Consider the following 26,292-nt stretch of genomic DNA (forward strand, 5'->3'; position numbering starts at 1 on the left):
GTTTTAGAGTTTAGTGTTTAATTCTTTTGGTATTTTGATGCTTCTTTGTTTAGTTTTGTATTGTTTAGGTGTTGTGGTGTTTGGTGTTTTGGTGGTTTAGTGTTGTAATGTTTCAGTTGTTGTTGTTTCATTGTTTGGTGTTTAATGTTTTGGTGTTTCAGTGTTTGGTGTTTGGCTGACTGGTGTTTAGTTTTGGATGACAACAGAGACACTGAGGTATGACGAAATCTGAGGAGCAGTAACTCACACACACACACACACACACACACACACACACTCTGGGCGAGGTCTGAGCTCTGTGTTAATTTGTTACAGAGACACTACTATATGGGACCTTTAAAAGTGTGTAGTGTTGTGAGTGTGTGAGTGTGTGTGTGTGTGTGGGAACTCACTGCTGCAGTTCGTGGGCGTGTCTCTGCAGCTCGTGAGCATGCTCAGTAGCTCTCTGCACTAAACTCTCATCAGCCTTCGAGAGCTGGTCGGTTTTACGCTGTATCTCTACTGCAGCGCCGTCGACCTCCGCGTGGTGCTCTCTCACGCTCTACACACACACACACACACACACACGTATCAGGTTTACTCCAGTGCAGGAGAAGAGAGAGAGGACGCTACTGAACAATACCAACAGAAAGATTTTACCGTAACCATGGTACCCAAGTCTGCCACGCCCTTAGTCGCCTCCTCTAAGACGTCGTTGGCTGACATGACAGTCTGATTGACAGCATTATAGTTCTCCAGTAGACGCTGTTTGTGAGCCTGACACACACACACACACACACACACACACACACACACACACACACAGGGTTGTGTAAAAGAGGTAGGATATCATCCAGACTAACAATGTTTAGGTAGAGTATTTCTGTGTGTGTGTGTGTGTGTGTGTGTTACCTCTCTGCGCTGTAGGTGGAGCAGGTTGCGCGTGTGTGTGCTGTGTATTTGCTGCAGTGTGTCGTGTGCCCTGTGCAGATGTATCTGCCCGTGTGTGAGACTTGTGCTAAAGCGCTTCATCGGTTCGCTGACCGGAGGAAGACGTGTCTCCATCTGCGTCACACTCTTCTCCATCTGACGCACCTGCTGAAGAACTGAACACACACACATACACACACACACACATGTTTTTATGGTGATAAACCATGGGGTACTTCTTTCCCACACACACACACACACACACAGTGTGTTCTAGACTCACGCTGCTGTGTGTGTGCGTTCTCCTGCGTGGCGAGTGTGTGTTTGGGTGACAGGGTCAGGGTTCTCATGTGCCTCAGCTTGTGTTCAGCTTCACTCTCCTTCTGCTTCTGCTGCTCAGGATCCACATCATGCTGCACACTGTACTCCACCCAGTCACTGATCATCTCTACACACACACACACACACACACACACACACGGTTACTTCTTTCTTACGGCAAGGCTAATTCAGGTTAAGGCTAGGCTTATAGTACATGCAAATAAGTAGACTATGTAAATGAGACCTGATGACAAATAAACTAAAGATAAACATAAATAATAAACTAAGTCATATGTAAATAAGCTATACAATATGTTAATTAGAGAGGTAGTATATGTTAATGAGCTATGTGATATGTTAATGAGAGATGTAATATGTGAATGGTCTGTGTGTTATGTGAATGAGTTGTGTGATATGTTAATGAGCTGTGTGATATGTTAATGAGAGAGGTAGTATGTGAATGATCTGTGTGATATGTTAATGAGAGAGGTAGTATGTGAATGATCTGTGTGATATGTTAATGAGCTGGGTGACATGTTAATGAGCTGTGTGATATGTTAATGATAGATGTTATATGTAAATGAACTGCGTGATATGTTAATGAACTGTGTGATATGTTAATGAACTGCGTGATATGTTAATGAGCTGTGTGATATGTTAATGAGCTGGGTGACATGTTAATGAGCTGGGTGACATGTTAATGAGCTGTGTGATATGTTAATGAGCTGTGTGATATGTTAATGAGCTGGGTGACATGTTAATGATAGATGTTATATGTAAATGAACTGCGTGATATGTTAATGAGCTGTGTGATATGTTAATGAGCTGTGTGATATGTTAATGAGCTGTGTGATATGTTAATGATCTGTGTGATATGTTAATGAGCTGGGTGACATGTTAATGAGTTGTGTGATATGTTAATGATAGATGTTATATGTAAATGAGCTGTGTGATATGTTAATGAGCTGTGTGATATGTTAATGATCTGTGTGATATGTTAATGATCTGTGTGATATGTTAATCTATGTGATATGTTAATGAACTGTGTGATATGTTAATGATCTGTGTGATATGTTAATGATCTGTGTGATATGTTAATGAGCTGTGTGATATGTTAATGATCTGTGTGATATGTTAATGAGCTGTGTGATATGTTAATGATCTGTGTGATATGTTAATGATCTGTGTGATATGTTAATGAGCTGTGTGATATGTTAATGAGCTGTGTGATATGTTAATGATCTGTGTGATATGTTAATGATCTGTGTGATATGTTAATGAACTGTGTGATATGTTAATGATCTGTGTGATATGTTAATGATCTGTGTGATATGTTAATGAGCTGTGTGATATGTTAATGAGAGAGGTAGTATGTGAATGATCTGTGTGATATGTTAATGAGCTGGGTGACATGTTAATGAGCTGTGTGATATGTTAATGATAGATGTTATATGTAAATGAACTGCGTGATATGTTAATGAACTGTGTGATATGTTAATGAACTGCGTGATATGTTAATGAGCTGTGTGATATGTTAATGAGCTGGGTGACATGTTAATGAGCTGGGTGACATGTTAATGAGCTGTGTGATATGTTAATGAGCTGTGTGATATGTTAATGAGCTGGGTGACATGTTAATGATAGATGTTATATGTAAATGAACTGCGTGATATGTTAATGAGCTGTGTGATATGTTAATGAGCTGTGTGATATGTTAATGAGCTGTGTGATATGTTAATGAGCTGTGTGATATGTTAATGATCTGTGTGATATGTTAATGAGTTGTGTGATATGTTAATGATAGATGTTATATGTAAATGAGCTGTGTGATATGTTAATGAGCTGTGTGATATGTTAATGATCTGTGTGATATGTTAATGATCTGTGTGATATGTTAATCTATGTGATATGTTAATGAACTGTGTGATATGTTAATGATCTGTGTGATATGTTAATGATCTGTGTGATATGTTAATGAGCTGTGTGATATGTTAATGATCTGTGTGATATGTTAATGAGCTGTGTGATATGTTAATGATCTGTGTGATATGTTAATGATCTGTGTGATATGTAAATGAGCTGTGTGATATGTTAATGAGAAAGGTTATATGTTAATGAGCTGTGTGTACCTTCTACTAGCACATTAAGCGAAGTCAGGTTAGCCGCTAGCATCTCGGCTAATGTGAAGCTGTGCAGCGAGTCGCTGTCTACCTGCTGCCCAAGTGACAGCACACCCTCCTCCTGCACACACACACATACACACACACACACACATACACAAACACACACAGTGTAACCACAGAAATTACTGAATATCACACATCACATATTCTTTACGTGTGTGTGTGTGTGTGTGTGTGTGCTCACACCTGATGTGTAAGCAGTTCTGTGTCAGTCTGAAGGTGAACTGTTTCCTCCTCCAGCTCTCCCGTGTGTTTCCTCATCACCGCTGATTTATTCCTCCATCCTACAAACTGCACCTGGAGGTGAACACAGTCATTACCACACACACACACACACACACACACACACACACACCACATTTATTACCTGTACAGGTGTACACACTACAATACACACTGTAAAACAATGAACTGTGAATGTTTATACCCTGTGTGTGTGTGTGTGTGTGTGTGTGTGTGTGTGTGTGTGTGTCCTTACCCTGAGTGTGTGTGAAGTGTAGTTGTAGTATTTGAGCCGATCGTACGCTGCAGCTCCAGTAGAGATGTTCAGGACGCTGTTCCTCAGCTGATCCACAGTTTTATTGGACTGACGCACGTCACCAATCAGGTGCCAGATACACTCATCACAGTCTGACACACACACACACACACACCCACACACACACACACCAACACGTACAATTTGGTGTCACTCCCATGTCATGACTACGACTGGCCGGTCTAAACACTACATATAATGGTATCAAGTTCAGTTATTAGAATGTGTGCTACCATATACAGTACTGTGTGTGTGTGTGTGTGTGTGTGTGTGTGTGGTGTATGTGTGAGGTGTGTGTGTGAGTGTGTGTCTATGTTGACTTACCAACACTGCACTCGCTGACTTGGGACATCTCAGGTAGACACTCTCCAGTGTGGGCATCACAGTTCCCCTCACGGCAATCACACTCTGTACAACACACACACACACACACACACACACACACTGTACTGTGTGAACACACTTACATCTAATACTCTATAGTTACTGTAGAGCGTGTACGGACAAGTGTGTGTGTGTGGAGTTGTGTAGATTCACTCTTACAGCCCGTGTGTGTGTGTGTGTGTAGTTGTGTAGACTCACTCTCACACACACATTTCTATTTTTATCACATTTCTATTTTTATTTTTAGTTCTATTTTTCCTAGTTTAATTTAATTTTTTAATTTAATTTCTATCGTATTTCTTTTATTTATATTTATTTCTTATTTGTAAAATTTAACTCTCTTTTAGGGTCAATGGCAGTCGTATAAGCATTTCACTACATTTCGTACTGTGTATGTTTGTGTATGTGACAAATAAAATTTGAATTTGAATTTGAATTTTACAGCCGGTGTGTGTGTGTGTGTGTGTGTGTGTGTGTAGTTGTGTAGACTCACTCTTACAGCCGGTGTGTGTGTGTGTGTGTGTGTGTGTAGTTGTGTAGACTCACTCTTACAGCCGGTTTGTGTGTGTGTGTGTGTGTAGTTGTGTAGACTCACTCTTACAGCCGATGTGTGTGTGTGTGTGTAGTTGTGTAGACTCACTCTTACAGCCAGTGTGTGTGTGTGTGTGTGTGTGTGTGTGTGTAGTTGTGTAGACTCACTCTTACAGCCGGTGTGTGTGTGTAGTTGTGTAGACTCACTCTTACAGCCGGTGTGTGTGTGTGTGTGTGTAGTTGTGTAGACTCACTCTTACAGCCGGTGTGTGTGTGTGTGTGTGTGTGTGTGTAGTTGTGTAGACTCACTCTTACAGCCGGTGTGTTTGTGTGTGTGTGTGTGTGTGTGTGTAGTTGTGTAGACTCACTCTTACAGCCGGTTTGTGTGTGTGTGTGTGTGTAGTTGTGTAGACTCACTCTTACAGCCAATGTGTGTGTGTGTGTGTGTGTGTGTGTGTAGTTGTGTAGACTCACTCTTACAGCCGGTGTGTGTGTGTGTGTAGTTGTGTAGACTCACTCTTACAGCCGGTGTGTGTGTGTGTGTGTAGTTGTGTAGACTCACTCTTACAGCCGGTGTGTGTGTGTGTGTGTGTGTAGTTGTGTAGACTCACTCTTACAGCCGGTGTGTGTGTGTTTGTGTGTGTGTAGTTGTGTAGACTCACTCTTACAGCCGGTGTGTGTGTGTGTGTGTGTGTGTAGTTGTGTAGACTCACTCTTACAGCCGGTGTGTGTGTGTGTAGTTGTGTAGACTCACTCTTACAGCCGGTGTGTGTGTGTGTGTGTGTGTGTAGTTGTGTAGACTCACTCTTACAGCCGGTGTGTGTGTGTGTGTGTGTGTGTGTGTGTTTAGTTGTGTAGACTCACTCTTACAGCCGGTGTGTGTGTGTGTGTGTGTAGTTGTGTAGACTCACTCTTACAGCCGGTGTGTGTGTGTGTGTGTGTGTGTGTGTGTGTGTAGTTGTGTAGACTCACTCTTACAGCCGGTGTGTGTGTGTGTGTGTGTGTGTGTGTGTGTGTGTAGTTGTGTAGACTCACTCTTACAGCCGGTGTGTGTGTGTTTGTGTGTGTGTAGTTGTGTAGACTCACTCTTACAGCCGGTGTGTGTGTGTGTGTGTGTGTGTAGTTGTGTAGACTCACTCTTACAGCCGGTGTGTGTGTGTGTAGTTGTGTAGACTCACTCTTACAGCCGGTGTGTGTGTGTGTGTGTGTGTGTAGTTGTGTAGACTCACTCTTACAGCCGGTGTGTGTGTGTGTGTGTGTGTGTGTGTTTAGTTGTGTAGACTCACTCTTACAGCCGGTGTGTGTGTGTGTGTGTGTAGTTGTGTAGACTCACTCTTACAGCCGGTGTGTGTGTGTGTGTGTGTGTGTGTGTGTGTGTAGTTGTGTAGACTCACTCTTACAGCCGGTGTGTGTGTGTGTGTGTGTGTGTGTGTGTGTAGTTGTGTAGACTCACTCTTACAGCCGGTGTGTGTGTGTGTGTGTGTGTGTGTGTGTGTGTGTGTGTGTGTAGTTGTGTAGACTCACTCTTACAGCCGGTGTGTGTGTGTGTGTGTGTAGTTGTGTAGACTCACTCTTACAGCCGGTGTGTGTGTGTAGTTGTGTAGACTCACTCTTACAGCCGGTGTGTGTGTGTGTGTGTGTGTGTGTGTGTAGTTGTGTAGACTCACTCTTACAGCCGATGTGTGTGTGTGTGTGTGTGTGTAGTTGTGTAGACTCACTCTTACAGCCGGTGTGTGTGTGTGTGTGTGTGTGTGTGTGTGTGTGTGTGTGTGTAGTTGTGTAGACTCACTCTTACAGCCGGTGTGTGTGTGTGTAGTTGTGTAGACTCACTCTTACAGCCGGTGTGTGTGTGTGTGTGTGTGTGTAGTTGTGTAGACTCACTCTTACAGCCGGTGTGTGTGTGTGTGTGTGTGTGTGTAGTTGTGTAGACTCACTCTTACAGCCGGTGTGTGTGTGTGTGTGTGTGTAGTTGTGTAGACTCACTCTTACAGCCGGTGTGTGTGTGTGTGTGTGTGTGTAGTTGTGTAGACTCACTCTTACAGCCGGTGTGTGTGTGTGTGTGTGTGTGTGTGTGTGTGTGTGTAGTTGTGTAGACTCACTCTTACAGCCGGTGTGTGTGTGTGTAGTTGTGTAGACTCACTCTTACAGCCGGTGTGTGTGTGTGTGTGTGTGTAGTTGTGTAGACTCACTCTTACAGCCGGTGTGTGTGTAGTCCCAGTATCCAGGTAAGCAGTGTTCGCAGTAACGTCCTCCGGCCCCCGGGCGGCACTGACACGACTGAGTGAGTTTGTTACAGGTTGTTTGCAGAGCTGCAGCTTCACACACACACCTTCTACAGCCCATACAGCTACTGAACCCAGAGTGATTGTCCTGCACACACACACACACACACACACACAGAAATCAGTAGTCAGGTGTGTCTGTGCTTTCCTGGTTACAGTGACAACCTACTACCTCCTGCAGCCCAAAGGTGTGTGTGTGTGTGTGTGTGTGTGTGTGTGTGTGTGTGTGTGTGTGTGTGTGTGTGTGTGTGTGTGTGTCTCACCTCACAGCGATCACACAGCTGTCCTGTAACTCCGGGTTTACAGTGACACACTCCTGTCCTGTCATCACATGATGCCGTCCCACACTGATTACACTCACACTCTGTTAGACAGACAGACAGAAGGGGCATTAAGTGTGTGTGTGTGTGTGTGTGTGTGTGTGGTGTGTGTGTGTGTGTACAGTATGTGGTGTGTGTGAGTGGTGTGAGTGTATGTGGTGTGTGTGTGGTGTGATATGTGTGTGTGAGTGTACAGTATGTGGTGCGTGTGGTGTGAGTGTGTGCGTGTACACTCACTGTGGCAGTCCTTGGCGCTGATGGCGTCGCCGTAGTAACCAGGTGCACACCTCTCACAGTTGTCCCCGGCGGTGTTGTGGTAACAGTGTAGGCACCGCCCCGTTACATTGTGACACTCGTTGAAGATCAGGTTCGGGTCTGAGTTCCCGTTGCAGTCACACTTCTTACACGAGTCACCTGCGCGGATGGGGTTGCCATAGTAACCAGGAGCACACCTGGGGGGAGGAGGAGGAGGAGGAGTTTGAGACAAACCTGCCAATCATTAGGCTTGTAACCAATCACATGGCTGCTCTGCTGTGGTACTGACCTCTCACAGTAATGTCCAGCGTAACCGACCTGACACACACACCGCAGAGCCACGCCCCTCACCTCACAGTGTGTGGCGAAGCTACACACACACACACACACACACACACACACACAGTGGAACAAATGAAGAGGCAGATATATTTTCTCATTATAGACCTGGAGGATGGGGGACTGTGGGTAAAAGAGTGGGGGATCGTGGGTAAAGGAGTGGGGGATCGTGGGTAAAGGAGTGGGGGATCGTGGGTAAAGGAGTGGGGGATCGTGGGTAAAGGAGTGGGGGATTGTGGGCAACCGTACTTGTTGGTCTCCGTGGCGACAGGGCAGGCACATGGCCGACACTCGTGCTGTCCATCCGGAGAAACATGGAGCACGTAACCATCCTGACATCTCTCACAGAAATCACCTGTACTGTGGTTCTGACAGCCCTGAACACACACACACACACACACACACACACACGTTAGTGTGTAGTATAACTGCATGAAGACAAACAGGAAGTGATATGATGAAAGAGGAAGTGGCGTACAATGCAGATCCCAGTGATGTCCTCACAGTCGAGGGCGTGGCCTTTACAGTTACACGGCAAACAAATGTCCTGTTCACTCAGGAAGAACCCGCGCGCGCACACCTGCAGGAGAACATCAGCACACACACACACACACACACACACACACAACTTTAGTTTTTTTAGTGTGTGTGTGTGTGTGTGTGTGTGTGTGAGTGTTGTGTTTGTCTGGGATGTGTTTAGTGTCGTTTTGTAGCCGCAGTTTGTTACAGGTTCCATCCTTTCATGTTTGTGTAGCAGTGTGTGGTTGTGTATACTGTTGATCTGTTGTAGTTTTGTATCAGTGTGTAGTTCTGTTGTGTTCATGATTGATGGTTCTCCAGCTGAAGTTCGTTTGTGCTGTTACTGTATTTTCCGGTTGTGTAGTGTTCAGTGTTTCATAACTAGTTTTACTTATTTACAAATAAGTGTGTTTGTGGTGTGTAGCACGTCTCCGTTGTGTAGCAACTGGTAAAGATGTCATGAGAATTTGTGATCATGGATAAAACACTGACGGATTTATGGGTCAAATAAATAAAACTAGTCACCCGCTACACAACACATACAGCAGCGCTACACAACACACAGCAGCGCTACACAACACACAGCAGCGCTACACAACACACACAGCAGCGCTACACAACACACAGCAGCTCTACACAACACACAGCAGCGCTACACAACACACAGCAGCTCTACACAACACACACAGCAGCGCTACACAACACACAGCAGCTCTACACAACACACATAGCAGCGCTACACAACACACACAGCAGCGCTACACAACACACAGCAGCGCTACACAACACACAGCAGCGCTACACAACACACACAGCAGCGCTACACAACACACAGCAGCTCTACACAACACACAGCAGCGCTACACAACACACAGCAGCTCTACACAACACACAGCAGCGCTACACAACACACACAGCAGCGCTACACAACACACAGCAGCTCTACACAACACACAGCAGCTCTACACAACACACAGCTGCTCTACACAACACACATAGCAGCGCTACACAACACACAGCAGCGCTACACAACACACAGCAGCGCTACACAACACACACAGCAGCTCTACACAACACACAGCAGCGCTACACAACACACAGCAGCGCTACACAACACACACAGCAGCGCTACACAACACACACAGCAGCTCTACACAACACACAGCAGCGCTACACAACACACAGCAGCGCTACACAACACACACAGCAGCGCTACACAACACAGAGCAGCGCTACACAACACACAGCAGCGCTACACAACACACAGCAGCGCTACACAACACACACAGCAGCGCTACACAACACACACAGCAGCTCTACACAACACAGAGCAGCGCTACACAACACACAGCAGCGCTACACAACACACACAGCAGCGCTACACAACACAGAGCAGCGCTACACAACACACAGCAGCGCTACACAACACACAGCAGCTCTACACAACACACAGCAGCGCTACACAACACACACAGCAGCGCTACACAACACACAGCAGCGCTACACAACACACACAGCAGCGCTACACAACACACAGCAGCGCTACACAACACACAGCAGCGCTACACAACACACACAGCAGCGCTACGCAACACACAGCAGCTCTACGCAACACACAGCAGCGCTACGCAACACACAGCAGCGCTACACAACACACACAGCAGCGCTACACAACACACACAGCAGCTCTACACAACACAGAGCAGCGCTACACAACACACAGCAGCGCTACACAACACACAGCAGCGCTACACAACACACACAGCAGCTCTACACAACACACAGCAGCGCTACACAACACACAGCAGCGCTACACAACACACAGCAGCTCTACACAACACACATAGCAGCACTACACAACACACACAGCAGCGCTACACAACACAGAGCAGCGCTACACAACACACAGCAGCGCTACACAACACACAGCAGCGCTACACAACACACACAGCAGCGCTACACAACACACACAGCAGCTCTACACAACACACAGCAGCGCTACACAACACACAGCAGCGCTACACAACACACACAGCAGCGCTACACAACACAGAGCAGCGCTACACAACACACAGCAGCGCTACACAACACACAGCAGCGCTACACAACACACACAGCAGCTCTACACAACACACAGCAGCGCTACACAACACACAGCAGCGCTACACAACACACAGCAGCTCTACACAACACACAGCAGCTCTACACAACACACAGCAGCGCTACACAACACACAGCAGCGCTACACAACACACACAACAGGGCTACACAACACACAGCAGCTCTACACAACACACAGCAGCGCTACACAACACACACAGCAGCGCTACACAACACACAGCAGCGCTACACAACACACAGCAGCGCTACACAACACACAGCAGCTCTACACAACACACAGCAGCGCTACACAACACACACAGCAGCGCTACACAACACACAGCAGCGCTACACAACACACAGCAGCTCTACACAACACACAGCAGCACTACACAACACACATAGCAGCGCTACACAACACACAGCAGCGCTACACAACACACAGCAGCGCTACACAACACACAGCAGCTCTACACAACACACACAGCAGCGCTACACAACACACAGCAGCGCTACACAACACACAGCAGCTCTACACAACACACAGCAGCACTACACAACACACATAGCAGCGCTACACAACACACAGCAGCGCTACACAACACACAGCAGCGCTACACAACACACACAGCAGCTCTACACAACACACAGCAGCGCTACACAACACACAGCAGCGCTACACAACACACACAGCAGCGCTACACAACACACACAGCAGCTCTACACAACACAGAGCAGCGCTACACAACACACAGCAGCGCTACACAACACACACAGCAGCGCTACACAACACACAGCAGCGCTACACAACACACAGCAGCGCTACACAACACACAGCAGCTCTACACAACACACAGCAGCGCTACACAACACACACAGCAGCGCTACACAACACACAGCAGCTCTACACAACACACACAGCAGCGCTACACAACACACAGCAGCGCTACACAACACACAGCAGCGCTACACAACACACAGCAGCGCTACACAACACACACAGCAGCGCTACACAACACACAGCAGCTCTACACAACACACAGCAGCGCTACACAACACACAGCAGCGCTACACAACACACACAGCAGCGCTACACAACACACACAGCAGCTCTACACAACACACACAGCAGCTCTACACAACACAGAGCAGCGCTACACAACACACACAGCAGCGCTACACAACACACAGCAGCGCTACACAACACACACAGCAGCGCTACACAACACACAGCAGCGCTACACAACACACAGCAGCTCTACACAACACACACAGCAGCGCTACACAACACACAGCAGCTCTACACAACACACAGCAGCGCTACACAACACACACAGCAGCGCTACACAACACACAGCAGCGCTACACAACACACAGCAGCGCTACACAACACACACAGCAGCGCTACACAACACACAGCAGCACTACACAACACACACAGCAGCGCTACACAACACACACAGCAGCTCTACACAACACAGAGCAGCGCTACACAACACACAGCAGCGCTACACAACACACACAGCAGCGCTACACAACACAGAGCAGTGCTACACAACACACACAGCAGCGCTACACAACACACAGCAGCGCTACACAACACACAGCAGCTCTACACAACACACACAGCAGCGCTACACAACACACAGCAGCTCTACACAACACACAGCAGCGCTACACAACACACACAGCAGCGCTACACAACACACAGCAGCGCTACACAACACACACAGCAGCGCTACACAACACACAGCAGCGCTACACAACACACAGCAGCGCTACACAACACATAGCAGCGCTACACAACACACAGCAGCACTACACAACACACACAGCAGCGCTACACAACACACACAGCAGCGCTACACAACACATAGCAGCGCTACACAACACACAGCAGCTCTACACAACACACAGCAGCGCTACACAACACACACAGCAGCGCTACACAACACACAGCAGCGCTACACAACACACAGCAGCGCTACACAACACACACAGCAGCGCTACACAACACACAGCAGCACTACACAACACACACAGCAGCGCTACACAACACACACAGCAGCTCTACACAACACAGAGCAGCGCTACACAACACACAGCAGCGCTACACAACACACACAGCAGCGCTACACAACACAGAGCAGTGCTACACAACACACACAGCAGCGCTACACAACACACAGCAGCGCTACACAACACACAGCAGCTCTACACAACACACACAGCAGCGCTACACAACACACAGCAGCTCTACACAACACACAGCAGCGCTACACAACACACACAGCAGCGCTACACAACACACAGCAGCGCTACACAACACACACAGCAGCGCTACACAACACACAGCAGCGCTACACAACACACAGCAGCGCTACACAACACATAGCAGCGCTACACAACACACAGCAGCACTACACAACACACACAGCAGCGCTACACAACACACACAGCAGCGCTACACAACACATAGCAGCGCTACACAACACACAGCAGCTCTACACAACACACAGCAGCGCTACACAACACACACAGCAGCGCTACACAACACATAGCAGCGCTACACAACACACAGCAGCGCTACACAACACACACAGCAGCGCTACACAACACAGAGCAGCGCTACACAACACACAGCAGCACTACACAACACACACAGCAGCGCTACACAACACACACAGCAGCTCTACACAACACAGAGCAGCGCTACACAACACACAGCAGCGCTACACAACACACACAGCAGCGCTACACAACACAGAGCAGTGCTACACAACACACACAGCAGCGCTACACAACACACAGCAGCGCTACACAACACACAGCAGCTCTACACAACACACACAGCAGCGCTACACAACACACAGCAGCTCTACACAACACACAGCAGCGCTACACAACACACACAGCAGCGCTACACAACACACAGCAGCGCTACACAACACACACAGCAGCGCTACACAACACACAGCAGCGCTACACAACACACACAGCAGCGCTACACAACACAGAGCAGCGCTACACAACACACAGCAGCGCTACACAACACACACAGCAGCGCTACACAACACACACAGCAGCGCTACACAACACATAGCAGCGCTACACAACACACAGCAGCTCTACACAACACACAGCAGCGCTACACAACACACACAGCAGCGCTACACAACACAGAGCAGCGCTACACAACACACAGCAGCTCTACACAACACACACAGCAGCGCTACACAACACAGAGCAGCGCTACACAACACACACACTATGTGAAAGATAAAACCAAAGTGTTAATAAAGATAAATTATTATATATACAGTATATAAATCAGTAGGTTTCATGTGTTGGTTATGTTTCACACTTTGTGGGTTTTGTGTGTGGTTTATTCCATAATTCAGTGTTGTGTGTTAATAGTTTTGTGGTTGTACAGTTGTGTGTTTGTGTTGTAACAGTTCATCACTTCACAAGTTTGTACTTAATAAAAAGTCCAACACACAATACGACTCTGTTCCTGTGGTCTAAGCCTGCTCTGTCTCACACACTCAAACGAGCATTTGTACTCTGTCACTCTGTCTCTCTCTCACACACACACACACACACACACACACACACAGAGCTGTGATGTGTTTTTTCCACACTGTGCTGGGTGTGTGAACACCCCTGCAGCTGTAGGGCGAGAAATGTGGACGTCTCAGAGCAGATTCACACACACACCCACACACACACACACACACACACACACACACACACACTTCATAGTAGTGTTACTACTGACCTCCAACCTCTCTCTCTCTCTCTCTCTCTCTCTCTCACACACACACACACACAGCTGTTGTATCTGGACTTCCTGTCTCAGTGGTCAGACAGGAATGAGCAGCTGAAATTCAGACTAACACACACACACACACACACACACAAAATGGTCCTTCAAAAGACCTTCTGAAATTTTCACCCAGGAGTCAGTGTAAAAATATTGTAAAGAAAAAATACTGCTGATTTAAAATCAGAACTCCGAGGTACAAACTAACACACCTGCAGCCAAGTTAGAACATACTGGAATACTGAACCACTGAAATAATGGAACACTGAACCACTGAACCACTGAAACACTGAAACATTAAAATACTGAACCACTGAAACACTGAACCAATGAAATACTGAACCACTTAAACACAAAACCACTGAAATACTGAACCACTGAAGTACTGAAATACTGAACCACTGAAGTACTGAAATACTGAACCACTGGAAGACTGAAATACTGAAACACTGAAACACTGAACCAATGAAATACTGAACTATTGAAATACTGAACCACTGAAATACTGAACTACTGAAATACTGAACCACTGAAATACTGAACCACTGAAACACCGAACTACTAAACCACTAAAATACTGAACCACCTAAATACTGAACCTATGAAATACTGAACCTCTGGAAGACTGAAATACTGAAACACTGAAATACTGAAACACAGAAATACTGGAATACTGAACCACTGAAACACTGAAATACTGAACTACTGAAACACTGAAATACTGAATCACTGAAACATTAAAATACTGAACCACTGAAACACTGAACCAATAAAATACTGAACCACTGAAACACTCAAACACTGAACTACTGAACCACTGAAATACTGGAATACTAAACCACTCAAACACTGAACCACTCAAACACTGAACTACTGAAATACTGAACCACTGAAATACTGGAATACTGAAACACTGAAACACCGAACCACTGAAACACTGAACCACTCAAACACTGAACCACGGAACCACTGAAATACTGAACTACTGAAATACTGAAATACTGAACCACTGGAATACTGAAACACTAAACCACTCAAACACTAAAATACTAAACCACTAAAACATTAAAATACTGAACCACTGAAACACTGAAATACTAAACCATTGAACCACTGAACCACTAAAACACTGAAACACTGAAACACTGAACCACTGAACCACTGAAATACTGAAACACTGAAATATTGAACCACTGAAATACTGGAATACTGAACCACTGAAACACTTAAACACTGAACCACTGAACTACTGACCCACTGAAACACTGGAACACTGAAACACGGAAACACTGAACCACTGAAATACTGGAATACTGAACCACTGAAACACTAAAATACTGAAACACTGAACCACTGAACCACTAAATACTGAAACACTGAACCACTGAAATACTGGAACACTGAAACACTGAAACACTGAACCACTGAAACACTGAAACACTGAACCACTGAAATACTGGAATACTGAACCACTGAAATACTGGAATACTGAAACACTGAACCACTAAAACACTGAACCACTTAAACACTGAAACACTAAAACACTGAAACACTGAAACACTAAAATACTGAACCACTGAAATACTGGAATACTGAAACACTGAACCACTGAAACACTAAAATACTGAACCACTGAAACACTGAACCACTGAAATACTGGAACACTGAACCACTGAAATACTGGAACACTGAAACACTGAACCACTGAAACACTGGAACACTGAAACACTGAAACACTGAACCACTGAAACACTGAAACACTGAACCACTGAAATACTGGAATACTGAACCACTGAAATACTGGAATACTGAAACACTGAACCACTAAAACACTGAACCACTTAAACACTGAAACACTAAAACACTGAAACACTGAAACACTAAAATACTGAACCACTGAAATACTGGAATACTGAAACACTGAACCACTGAAAAACTAAAATACTGAACCACTGAAATACTGGAATACTGAAACACTGAACCACTGAAACACTAAAATACTGAACCACTGAAATACTGGAATACTGAAACACTGAACCACTGAAACACTAAAATACTGAACCACTGAAATACTGGAATACTGAAACACTGAACCACTGAAACACTAAAATACTGAACCACTGAACCACTGAAACACAGTTTCATAGTGAAACACAGAAGCACTAAATTACAAGCATTAAAATACTGATGCACAAAGAGTTACGGAGAGATTGTGGTGTTTGATGTGTTGTGAGAAATAAGGTTTTAGCTGAACATTATTTATCGCCATAGTAACATTATTTTTACTGTTTGGTGTTTTCCAAATCAATATGTTTACATTTTATCTAAATCACTTTGATAGTGCAGAAGGACAAGATTTGTGATTGTGTGTGTGTGTGTGTGTGTGTGTGTAAATGTCTACAGAAGCCTGAACAGCTGGATGCAGGACAATAGGGATTTCCAGAGCGAAGGATCGTGGGAAACTGGACGGATTCTGGGTTTGAGTCATCAGGTCTCTGTACTGCTGTCAGGAAGTGTGTGTGTGTGTGTGTGTGTGTGTGCGTGTATAACCACACCACTAACAGTGTAAAGCATAAACACAATGCTAAATAATACACACGAAAAATACACAAGCTTAACAGCTAGCACTGAAACACACACTGGTCCTTGAGCAACAAAGCTAACATCTGGAGTTACAGATGGCTAGGAAGAGAGAGTCATCGACATGAACACACACACACACATACAGACACACACACGCACTATCAGGGCCAAAGGGAGGGAGAGAGACAGAGAGACAGACAGATAGACAGACAGAGAGCAGGCTGAGAGACAGACAGAGAGTTTGAGGGACAGACAGACAGATTAGAGGTACAGACAGTCACAAACACAGCCAGAGAGATAGACAGAGATGGATGGGTATACAGACAGATAGACCGAAAGAGGGAAAGACAGACAGACAGATGGGTTTGAAGGTATAAACAGCATATTGTTCTAAACATTACAGTGCAGGAAAAAAATAACACACACACACACACACACACACACACACACACACACACACTTACAGTGTAAATGGGATCCTGTTGGGCGAAGAGCATGGAGAACATGCAGAAGAAAACCAGGAGGGGAACCACAGAGGACATGTCTCTCCCTCTGTCCATCTGTCCGTCTGTCTCTGTGTCTTTGTGTGACTCTGTCTATTTCTGTTCTTTCTCTATCCCTTGCTTTCCCTCTGTTCTTTTGCCCTCTGCCTCGCTCCCTCGATCGCTCTCTGGAAACCCAGCCCAAGTTCTGTAAAACAAACTCTCCCTGCCTTCTCCCTTCCTCCCCTCCCTGTCTCTCTCTCTCTCTCTCTCTCTCTCTCTGTGTCTCTGTCCCTCTCTCACACACATACAGCCAGGAATTAAATCACATACAGATGGGAAGAGAGAGAGAGAGAGAGAGAGAGATAAATACAGAAAGGAAAAATAAAGAGACAGAAGTATAGAGACAGAGAGAGAGAGAGTCGGAGAATTGGACAGAAAGACAGAAGATACAGAAAGAAGAAACAAAGAGACACGTGAAATGAAAGACAGACAGACATGGAGAGAAAAAGCTAAATAAAAGACAAGCAAGACAGAAGTAAAGAGGCAAATGTCCACTTAGAGTGAGACAGAAGGAACGATGTAGAGAGAGAGAAACTATACAGAGACAAGCAAAAAGGGACAAGGAACAGAAATATTTATAAAGACAGAGAAACAGAAGTATAACGAAAAAGGAGAGAAAAACTGAGAAATAAGACAGAGGCAAAGAAAAGACAGAGAGACTGACAGCTCAGGGTTCATGACCCTATAACCTAAACACACACATGCACACACACACACACACACACACACAGAGCTCAGATGATGTTCAGTATGCCCATGTTAGTGGATGTAATGTAAGTATAAATTTAATTGAACGTAGAGTTTATTCAGTAAATTAACTCATATAAATGGCTTAGTCTTTAGTCTCAGTCTTTAATATCAGTCTTTAGTATCAGTCTTTAATATCAGTGGTTAATATCAGTCTTTAGTCTCAGTCTTTAGTATCAGTCTTTAATATCAGTCTTAAGTATCAGTCTTTAATATCAGTCATTAGTATCAGTGTTTAATACCAGTGTTTAATCTGTTTTCAGTCTCTGTGTAACAGAACACCAGTTTTAAACTAATACTGTACCTGTATACTCTAATACTGACGTCTGTCTGTGTCCACACACCAGGTTTAAACTAATACTGTACCTCTATACTCTAATACTGACGTCTGTCTGTGTCCACACACCATGTTTAAACTAATACTGTACCTGTATACTCTAATACTGACGTCTGTCTGTGTCCACACACCAGGTTTAAACTAATACTGTACCCGTATACTCTAATACTGATGTCTGTCTGTGTCCACACACCGGGTTTAAACTAATACTGTACCTGTATACTCTAATACTGACGTCTGTCCGTGTCCACGCACCGGGTTTAAACTAATACTGTACCTTTATACTCTAATACTGACGTCTGTCCGTGTCCACACACCAGGTTTAAACTAATACTGTACCTGTATACTCTAATACTGACGTCTGTCCGTGTCCACACACCAGGTTTAAACTAATACTGTACCCGTATACTCTAATACTGACGTCTGTCCGTGTCCACACACCAGGTTTAAACTAATACTGTACCCGTATACTCTAATACTGACGTCTGTCCGTGTCCACACACCAGGTTTAAACTAATACTGTACCTGTATACTCTAATACTGATGTCTGTCCGTGTCCACACACCAGGTTTAAACTAATACTGTACCCGTATACTCTAATACTGACGTCTGTCCGTGTCCACACACCAGGTTTAAACTAATACTGTACCCGTATACTCTAATACTGACGTCTGTCTGTGTCCACACACCAGGTTTAAACTAATACTGTACCTGTATACTCTAATACTGACGTCTGTCCGTGTCCACACACCAGGTTTAAACTAATACTGTACCTGTATACTCTAATACTGACGTCTGTCTGTGTCCACACACCAGGTTTAAACTAATACTGTACCTGTATACTCTAATACTGGTGTCCACACACCAGGTTTAAACTATTACTGTACCTGTATACTCTAATACTGACGTCTGTCCGTGTCCACACACCAGGTTTAAACTATTACTGTACCTGTATACTCTAATACTGACGTTTGTCTGTGTCCACACACCAGGTTTAAACTAATACTGTACCTGTATACTCTAATACTGATGTCTGTCTGTGTCCACACACCAGGTTTAAACTAATACTGTATCTGTATACTCTAATACTGACGTCTGTCCGTGTCCACGCACCAGGTTTAAACTATTACTGTACCCGTATACTCTAATACTGACGTCTGTCCGTGTCCACGCACCAGGTTTAAACTAATACTGTACCCGTATACTCTAATACTGACGTCTGTCCGTGTCCACGCACCAGGTTTAAACTAATACTGTACCCGTATACTCTAATACTGACGTCTGTCCGTGTCCACACACCAGGTTTAAACTAATACTGTACCCGTATACTCTAATACTGATGTCTGTCTGTGTCCACGCACCGGGTTTAAACTATTACTGTACCCGTATACTCTAATACTGATGTCTGTCTGTGTCCACACACCAGGTTTAAACTAATACTGTACCTGTATACTCTAATACTGATGTCTGTCTGTGTCCACACACCAGGTTTAAACTATTACTGTACCCGTATACTCTAATACTGACGTCTGTCCGTGTCCACGCACCAGGTTTAAACTAATACTGTACCCGTATACTCTAATACTGACGTCTGTCCGTGTCCACGCACCAGGTTTAAACTAATACTGTACCCGTATACTCTAATACTGAAGTCTGTCCGTGTCCACGCACCAGGTTTAAACTAATACTGTACCCGTATACTCTAATACTGACGTCTGTCCGTGTCCACGCACCAGGTTTAAACTAATACTGTACCCGTTTACTCTAATACTGACGTCTGTCCGTGTCCACGCACCAGGTTTAAACTAATACTGTACCCGTTTACTCTAATACTGACGTCTGTCCGTGTCCACGCACCAGGTTTAAACTAATACTGTACCCGTATACTCTAATACTGATGTCTGTCCGTGTCCACGCACCGGGTTTAAACTAATACTGTACCCGTATACTCTAATACTGATGTCTGTCTGTGTCCACGCACCGGGTTTAAACTAATACTGTACCCGTATACTCTAATACTGATGTCTGTCCGTGTCCACGCACCGGGTTTAAACTAATACTGTACCCGTATACTCTAATACTGATGTCTGTCCGTGTCCACGCACCAGGTTTAAACTAATACTGTACCCGTATACTCTAATACTGACGTCTGTCCGTGTCCACGCACCAGGTTTAAACTAATACTGTACCCGTTTACTCTAATACTGACGTCTGTCCGTGTCCACGCACCAGGTTTAAACTAATACTGTACCCGTATACTCTAATACTGACGTCTGTCTGTGTCCACACACCAGGTTTAAACTAATACTGTACCCGTATACTCTAATACTGACGTCTGTCTGTGTCCACGCACCAGGTTTAAACTAATACTGTACCTGTATACTCTAATACTGACGTCTGTCTGTGTTCACACACCAGTTTATATTTTAGTTTGTGTGTTTGTGAGACAACCTGACTTTTGTTGAACACAAATAATCTATAGTAGTTTTTTGTAACCTTGTGCAAATTAAATCTGTTGAACTCATGAATAAAATCTGCCAAATAATTACTGATGTAATGCTTTTCAAAAACATGTTATAGTGTAGAAAATACATTTAGCATTTGTAAATGATCCTAAACACCTTTAGTGTACTGATAACACATTATGATACAATAAAGTATATTTGTATTAACCACAAAGTAATACTTTTTAGTATTTGTAATTGACCAGAAGTATAACAGCTACTGCTGTAATGAGAATATACTCATAGTGTATTACAGTTTTTCTCGATTGCTAAAACACATTTCTTGAAACTATGCCTCATATTCTCACAACAGTAAACACAAATACATAACATCTCACTCAATTTCCCAAACATCCTATTTTCAGGTCAAAATGAAGCTCTACACTCAAAACTATTCACTCTTGCTGAAAAACCAAACTTTGCCCTCAGACATCAAACACAAGCCCTCAAAAACACACACACTACAACAGAGTTTTGCACACTGGTACAATTAATTCAAAACAATAGTTCCAAAACAATTAGGTTGCTTATGGTTCTCCCCTTCAAAAACCTTTTCACATGATGAACACAAAAGACGCAACCAATGTATGTACAGTGGCACATTTTTATTCATGTACTATACAGTACAACACACACCAAAAAACATTATTCCACCTCAGCATCTTGTCTTTGGTCTGGGTCAGGCCAGAGAATCTCATCCACATCACAGGCTACATTGGCCCTAGCCAGGCAGCGGGGGTAAAATCCTCTTGCATGCCTGACCCACCCCTGGCATGCATCTACTGATATGTCTAGGCAGGCTTCTTCCATGGCCTGAAGGAGGTGAACACGGACATAAGGTTCTCGGTCATACACTTTCCACCGCCATGCCGAAAATAACTCCTCTATCGGGTTTGGAAAGGGAGAGTATGCAGGCAGAAAGATATTAGAAAACCTTGGGTTATTGGTAAACCAGTCACGAACCAGAGCAGCGCGATGGAAGCTGACGTTATCCCACACAACAACGTAGTGAGGCTGCTCTGGCTGTGCTGGTTCCCTGTAGTCCAGCTGGAACATATGTTGTCTTAAACCATCAAGAAAAGCAAGGAGAAGCATAGTGTTATAGGGTCCTAGTACGGCATGGCGGTGGAGTACCCCTCGTTGGCTGATGGCTGCGCACATAGTGACATTCCCTCCACGCTGACCAGGGACATTTACAATAGCCCGATGGCCAATTATGTTCCTCCCCCTTTTCCTTCTTTTGGTCAGGTTAAAACCTGCCTCATCCACAAAGATTATTTCATGGGGAACAGGCCGTCCTTCAATCTCAAAGATTCTCTGCAAAACACATAACACAGTAGAGTCAATCGGTACCCTGAACCACAGTTCAAGAGTGCTGAAATGGCAGCATAAACTGCCATGCTGTGATGGTACACAATACTTTATACAATATCAAAACTCATACCTGAACATATTCCACACGTTGGTTTTTCACTCTGTCAGAGTTTCGTTCGAAAGGGACTCGGTATGCCTGTTTCATCCGGAATTGATTCTTTCGGAGGATGCGGTCAATTGTGGAGAGGCTGATGGCATTTATGCCTCGAAAAAGATGATCATCCTCAATCACTCTCCTTTGAATCTCTTGCAGGCGGATTACATTATTTGCAATTACCATGTTTACAAGTTCCCTCTCTTGCTTCTCCGACAAAAGCCTTAACCTGCCTCCACCAGGTGGTCGTCTCTGTGTCCTACAAAAATAGAAGCACTCATTACTGTAACTGTCACACATTCTTTTTACAGGAAAATAATGGAAACATACTGAAACTCAAGAAACATAAGTTCAGTAACTTAAAAGTTACTGTACAAAGCAGTCTTACTGCAAGTACACCTACCTGTTTTCCTCCCTGAAGGTTCTGATGATGGAGGCAACAGTGAAGCGACTCAAATTTGGTTGTTCTCGTTGCCCAGCCTCCCTCATAGTCATCCCATGGACAAGGACATGGTCAACTAAAGTGGCTCGAATTTCATCCGAGACTGACTGTCTTCTTGCCCTTGCTCTTCCCCTTCCTTGTCGCCGTCGTTCTCCACCTCCACCTCCTTCACCACGTCCTCCTCCTCCTCCACCTCTCCCTCCTCCTCCACCACCTTCCTGTTGTCCTAGACCACCTCCTCCTCCTCTTTCACCACGTCCTCTTCCTCCACCTCCTCCTCCTCTTTCACCACGTCCTCCTCTTTCACCACGTCCTCCTCCTCCACCTCCTCCTCCTCTTTCACCACGTCCTCCTCTTTCACCACGTCCTCTTCCTCCACCACGTCCTCCTCCTTCACCACGTCCTCTTCCTCCACCACGTCCTCCTCCTTCACCACGTCCTCTTCCTCCACCACGTCCTCCTCCTTCACCACGTCCTCTTTCTCCACCACGTCCTCTTCCTTCACCACGTCCTCTTCCTCCACCACGTCCTCCTCTTTCACCAGGTCCTCTTCCTCCACCACGTCCTCCTCCTTCACCACGTCCTCTTTCTCCACCACGTCCTCTTCCTTCACCACGTCCTCTTCCTCCACCACGTCCTCCTCTTTCACCAGGTCCTCTTCCTCCACCACGTCCTCCTCCTTCACCACGTCCTCTTTCTCCACCACGTCCTCTTCCTTTGCATCTCTTTGGATCCATTGTTTCAAACCTGAATGAGCTGACTTTGGCCCTTTTATCTATCCATCGAAGGTTCTGATTGGTGTGTGATAAATTTTGACTCCTAGTGTTTCCACCTGGTTAATTGTGTGCTAATTGAGCTCAAGCTATGCTGACTTAAGTTAACATTATTGAATGCTAGTGCTTTCTAAATGACTACATGCTGTAAGCACTGAAAAATGTAGGGATTTGTGTGTAGAGTTTTGCAGTAACAGTTCACCAAATTTGACTCGTGTCAAAGCAGGGAATAGTGTTTATAGTTCAGGGAAATGGGTGAGCTTTTTGAAAAATAGCGTTACGGTTTTGAAATTTTAGTTTAAAAGCCTGGTTATAGTGTTTAAGCAATCGAGAAAAACTGTAATCATGTATTTGTAACACAGTAAAAATAGCTGTAATGTACTTATAATACATTAACGATATACTTACATTTCATTAATTACTGTCAGGTACGTTAGTACTAAGTGTACTTAAAGTCTTTAGTCTCAGTCATAAGTCTCTGTCGACGTTGTGAGATTAAGTAATGGTGTGTTATGTAGGTGGAAGTGTGTATATAAAGTTGTGTCTGTGGAGACTGGAGACAGTGATATAGGTGTGAGGTTACCTGGAAGTCTGGTCATGTGACCTGGGCTTCCTTCTAGTTCATGTTGTGTATAACATGAGTGTCTTCCTTCTCAGCATGACAACACTGCTGTGGCTTCTGTACTGTTCTATAAATAGGCTGATGGTGTGTGTGTGTGTGTGTGTGTGTCCGGTAGTGCACCTGAAACAACAAAAAGCAAATCACACACACACACACTTACACACACCCTTAGACATTTATTGTTAGATTGAGTTTTAGTGGTTTTAGCGGTTTCAGTTAAGATATATTAATAATATTAATAATAATAATAATAATATAATTTACTATGAATTAGCTTTTATGAGGTCACAGATGATTGGCTTATTACTGGTTTGTGTTGCTTTGACTAACAGGGACTAGCATGTGTTGTTAAATAATTTTACCCTGGAACCCTGGACACACTGAAACATGCTCCACACACACACACACACACACACACACAGATCATGCATGATTGTATCAGCATCCCAGTGTTAATCAGTGAAAAATTTGTGTGAAGGAGTGAGCATGGGAGAAGGAGAGAGTAAGAGAGAGAGAGAGAGAGAGAGAGAAATGTGAGTGTGTGTTTGTGTGTGTGTGTATGAGAGAAAGAGAGTGTGTATAAAGTACTGGTATGTGTTGAGTATGTCCAGATGTGTTTACATCATTTGCTCCAGATGTGGTATTAACACACACACACACACACACACACACACACACACACACACATATATATCTGTGATAGTGTGGCATCAGTGTGTTTTCTGTATCCGCTGGGAATTCTGGGAAAACACGCTGTTGACTTCCAGAGCACTGATCCAAACCAGATGTGGACAGAAATAGAGAGAGAGAGAGAGAGAGACAGGAAGGGGGGTACAATGTGTCCATTCATTCATCATGCATGTGTGTGTGTGTGTGTGTGTGTGTGTGTGTGTGAGAGACAGTAGGACAGCGCCTTTTGACCCAGCAGTTGCCGTCCATCTGCCTTTGCAGTGACGTCCTGTGTACACCATGTACAGTAAATGCACCTCTCTGTATTCCCCAGAAACATGCGTCTGACTCTGAAGACCCTGAGAGCTCCTCTGAAGATCTTGATATCTCTTTTAAAGACCCTGAGAGCTCCTCTGAAGATCTTGATATCTCTTTTAAAGACCCTGAGAGCTCCTCTGAAGAAAACTCCTTAAAACTGCATTAAAATTATTGTGCAGCTGTTCATTATGTTAATCGACACAACAGCTAGCGAACGTTCTGGATAGTTAGCTCCATGCTTGAAGTTCTGACTCAGCATTAAAAGAAACTACAGCGCATTAAGACCTCAGTGCTCCTGTTCAAACCCTGGACTTATGAGTGAACAACAACATAATGCAGTTAGTTAGTTTTATTAAGTCTTTAGATAAGCTTTGTACTCTTATTAACATTTAATAGATCCACTTTCATCAAAGGTTCAGTTATAACTAGCACAGGAGCATGGGGGGGGGGCACTGCTGCCATCTGGTGGGGAAAGAAATACAGACACACAGCTGGTGTTTGGGAATGAGTGTTAGTGTGTTAGTATTTGTGAGTGTGTGTTAGTGTTTGTTAGTATTTGTGAGTGTGTGTGTTAGTGTGCGTTAGTATTTGTGAGTGTGTTAGTGTGCGTTAGTATTTGTGAGTGTGTTAGTGTGTTAGTATTTGTGAGTGTGTGTTAGTATTTGTGAGTGTGTGTTAGTATTTGTAAGTGTGTGTAAGTATTGGGGAGTGTGTGTTAGTGTGTGTTAGTATTTTTGAGTGTGTTAGTGTGTGTTAGTATTTGTGAGTGTGTGTTAGTGT

At 44.6% G+C, this 26,292-nt stretch overlaps 1 protein-coding gene across 2 annotated transcripts in view; it reads right to left on the reverse strand.

The window, feature by feature from the left end:
• Positions 1 to 17,771, reverse strand: part of lama4 (laminin, alpha 4) — a 36,985-nt gene extending 19,214 nt beyond the window's left edge. The window contains exons 1-15 of one of the 2 annotated variants that reach the window (XM_053476403.1): positions 17,552 to 17,771; positions 8,541 to 8,642; positions 8,312 to 8,439; positions 8,013 to 8,093; positions 7,706 to 7,920; positions 7,412 to 7,512; positions 7,056 to 7,236; positions 4,276 to 4,359; positions 3,892 to 4,043; positions 3,600 to 3,710; positions 3,360 to 3,471; positions 1,193 to 1,357; positions 892 to 1,085; positions 640 to 756; positions 393 to 541 (exon numbers count right to left, since the gene is read on the reverse strand). In XM_053476403.1, the coding sequence (XP_053332378.1) occupies positions 393 to 541; positions 640 to 756; positions 892 to 1,085; positions 1,193 to 1,357; positions 3,360 to 3,471; positions 3,600 to 3,710; positions 3,892 to 4,043; positions 4,276 to 4,359; positions 7,056 to 7,236; positions 7,412 to 7,512; positions 7,706 to 7,920; positions 8,013 to 8,093; positions 8,312 to 8,439; positions 8,541 to 8,642; positions 17,552 to 17,647 (1,988 nt within the window). In that variant the 5' untranslated portion in view covers positions 17,648 to 17,771. The remainder of the gene's footprint in view (positions 1 to 392; positions 542 to 639; positions 757 to 891; positions 1,086 to 1,192; positions 1,358 to 3,359; positions 3,472 to 3,599; positions 3,711 to 3,891; positions 4,044 to 4,275; positions 4,360 to 7,055; positions 7,237 to 7,411; positions 7,513 to 7,705; positions 7,921 to 8,012; positions 8,094 to 8,311; positions 8,440 to 8,540; positions 8,643 to 17,551) is intronic. The other variant, XM_053476405.1, reaches the window with a different exon arrangement.
• Positions 17,772 to 26,292: the final 8,521 nt, after the last annotated feature.

The sequence above is a fragment of the Clarias gariepinus genome, chromosome 2 (genome assembly GCF_024256425.1).
Source record: "Clarias gariepinus isolate MV-2021 ecotype Netherlands chromosome 2, CGAR_prim_01v2, whole genome shotgun sequence".
In the NCBI taxonomy this organism is placed as follows: Eukaryota; Metazoa; Chordata; class Actinopteri; order Siluriformes; family Clariidae; genus Clarias; species Clarias gariepinus.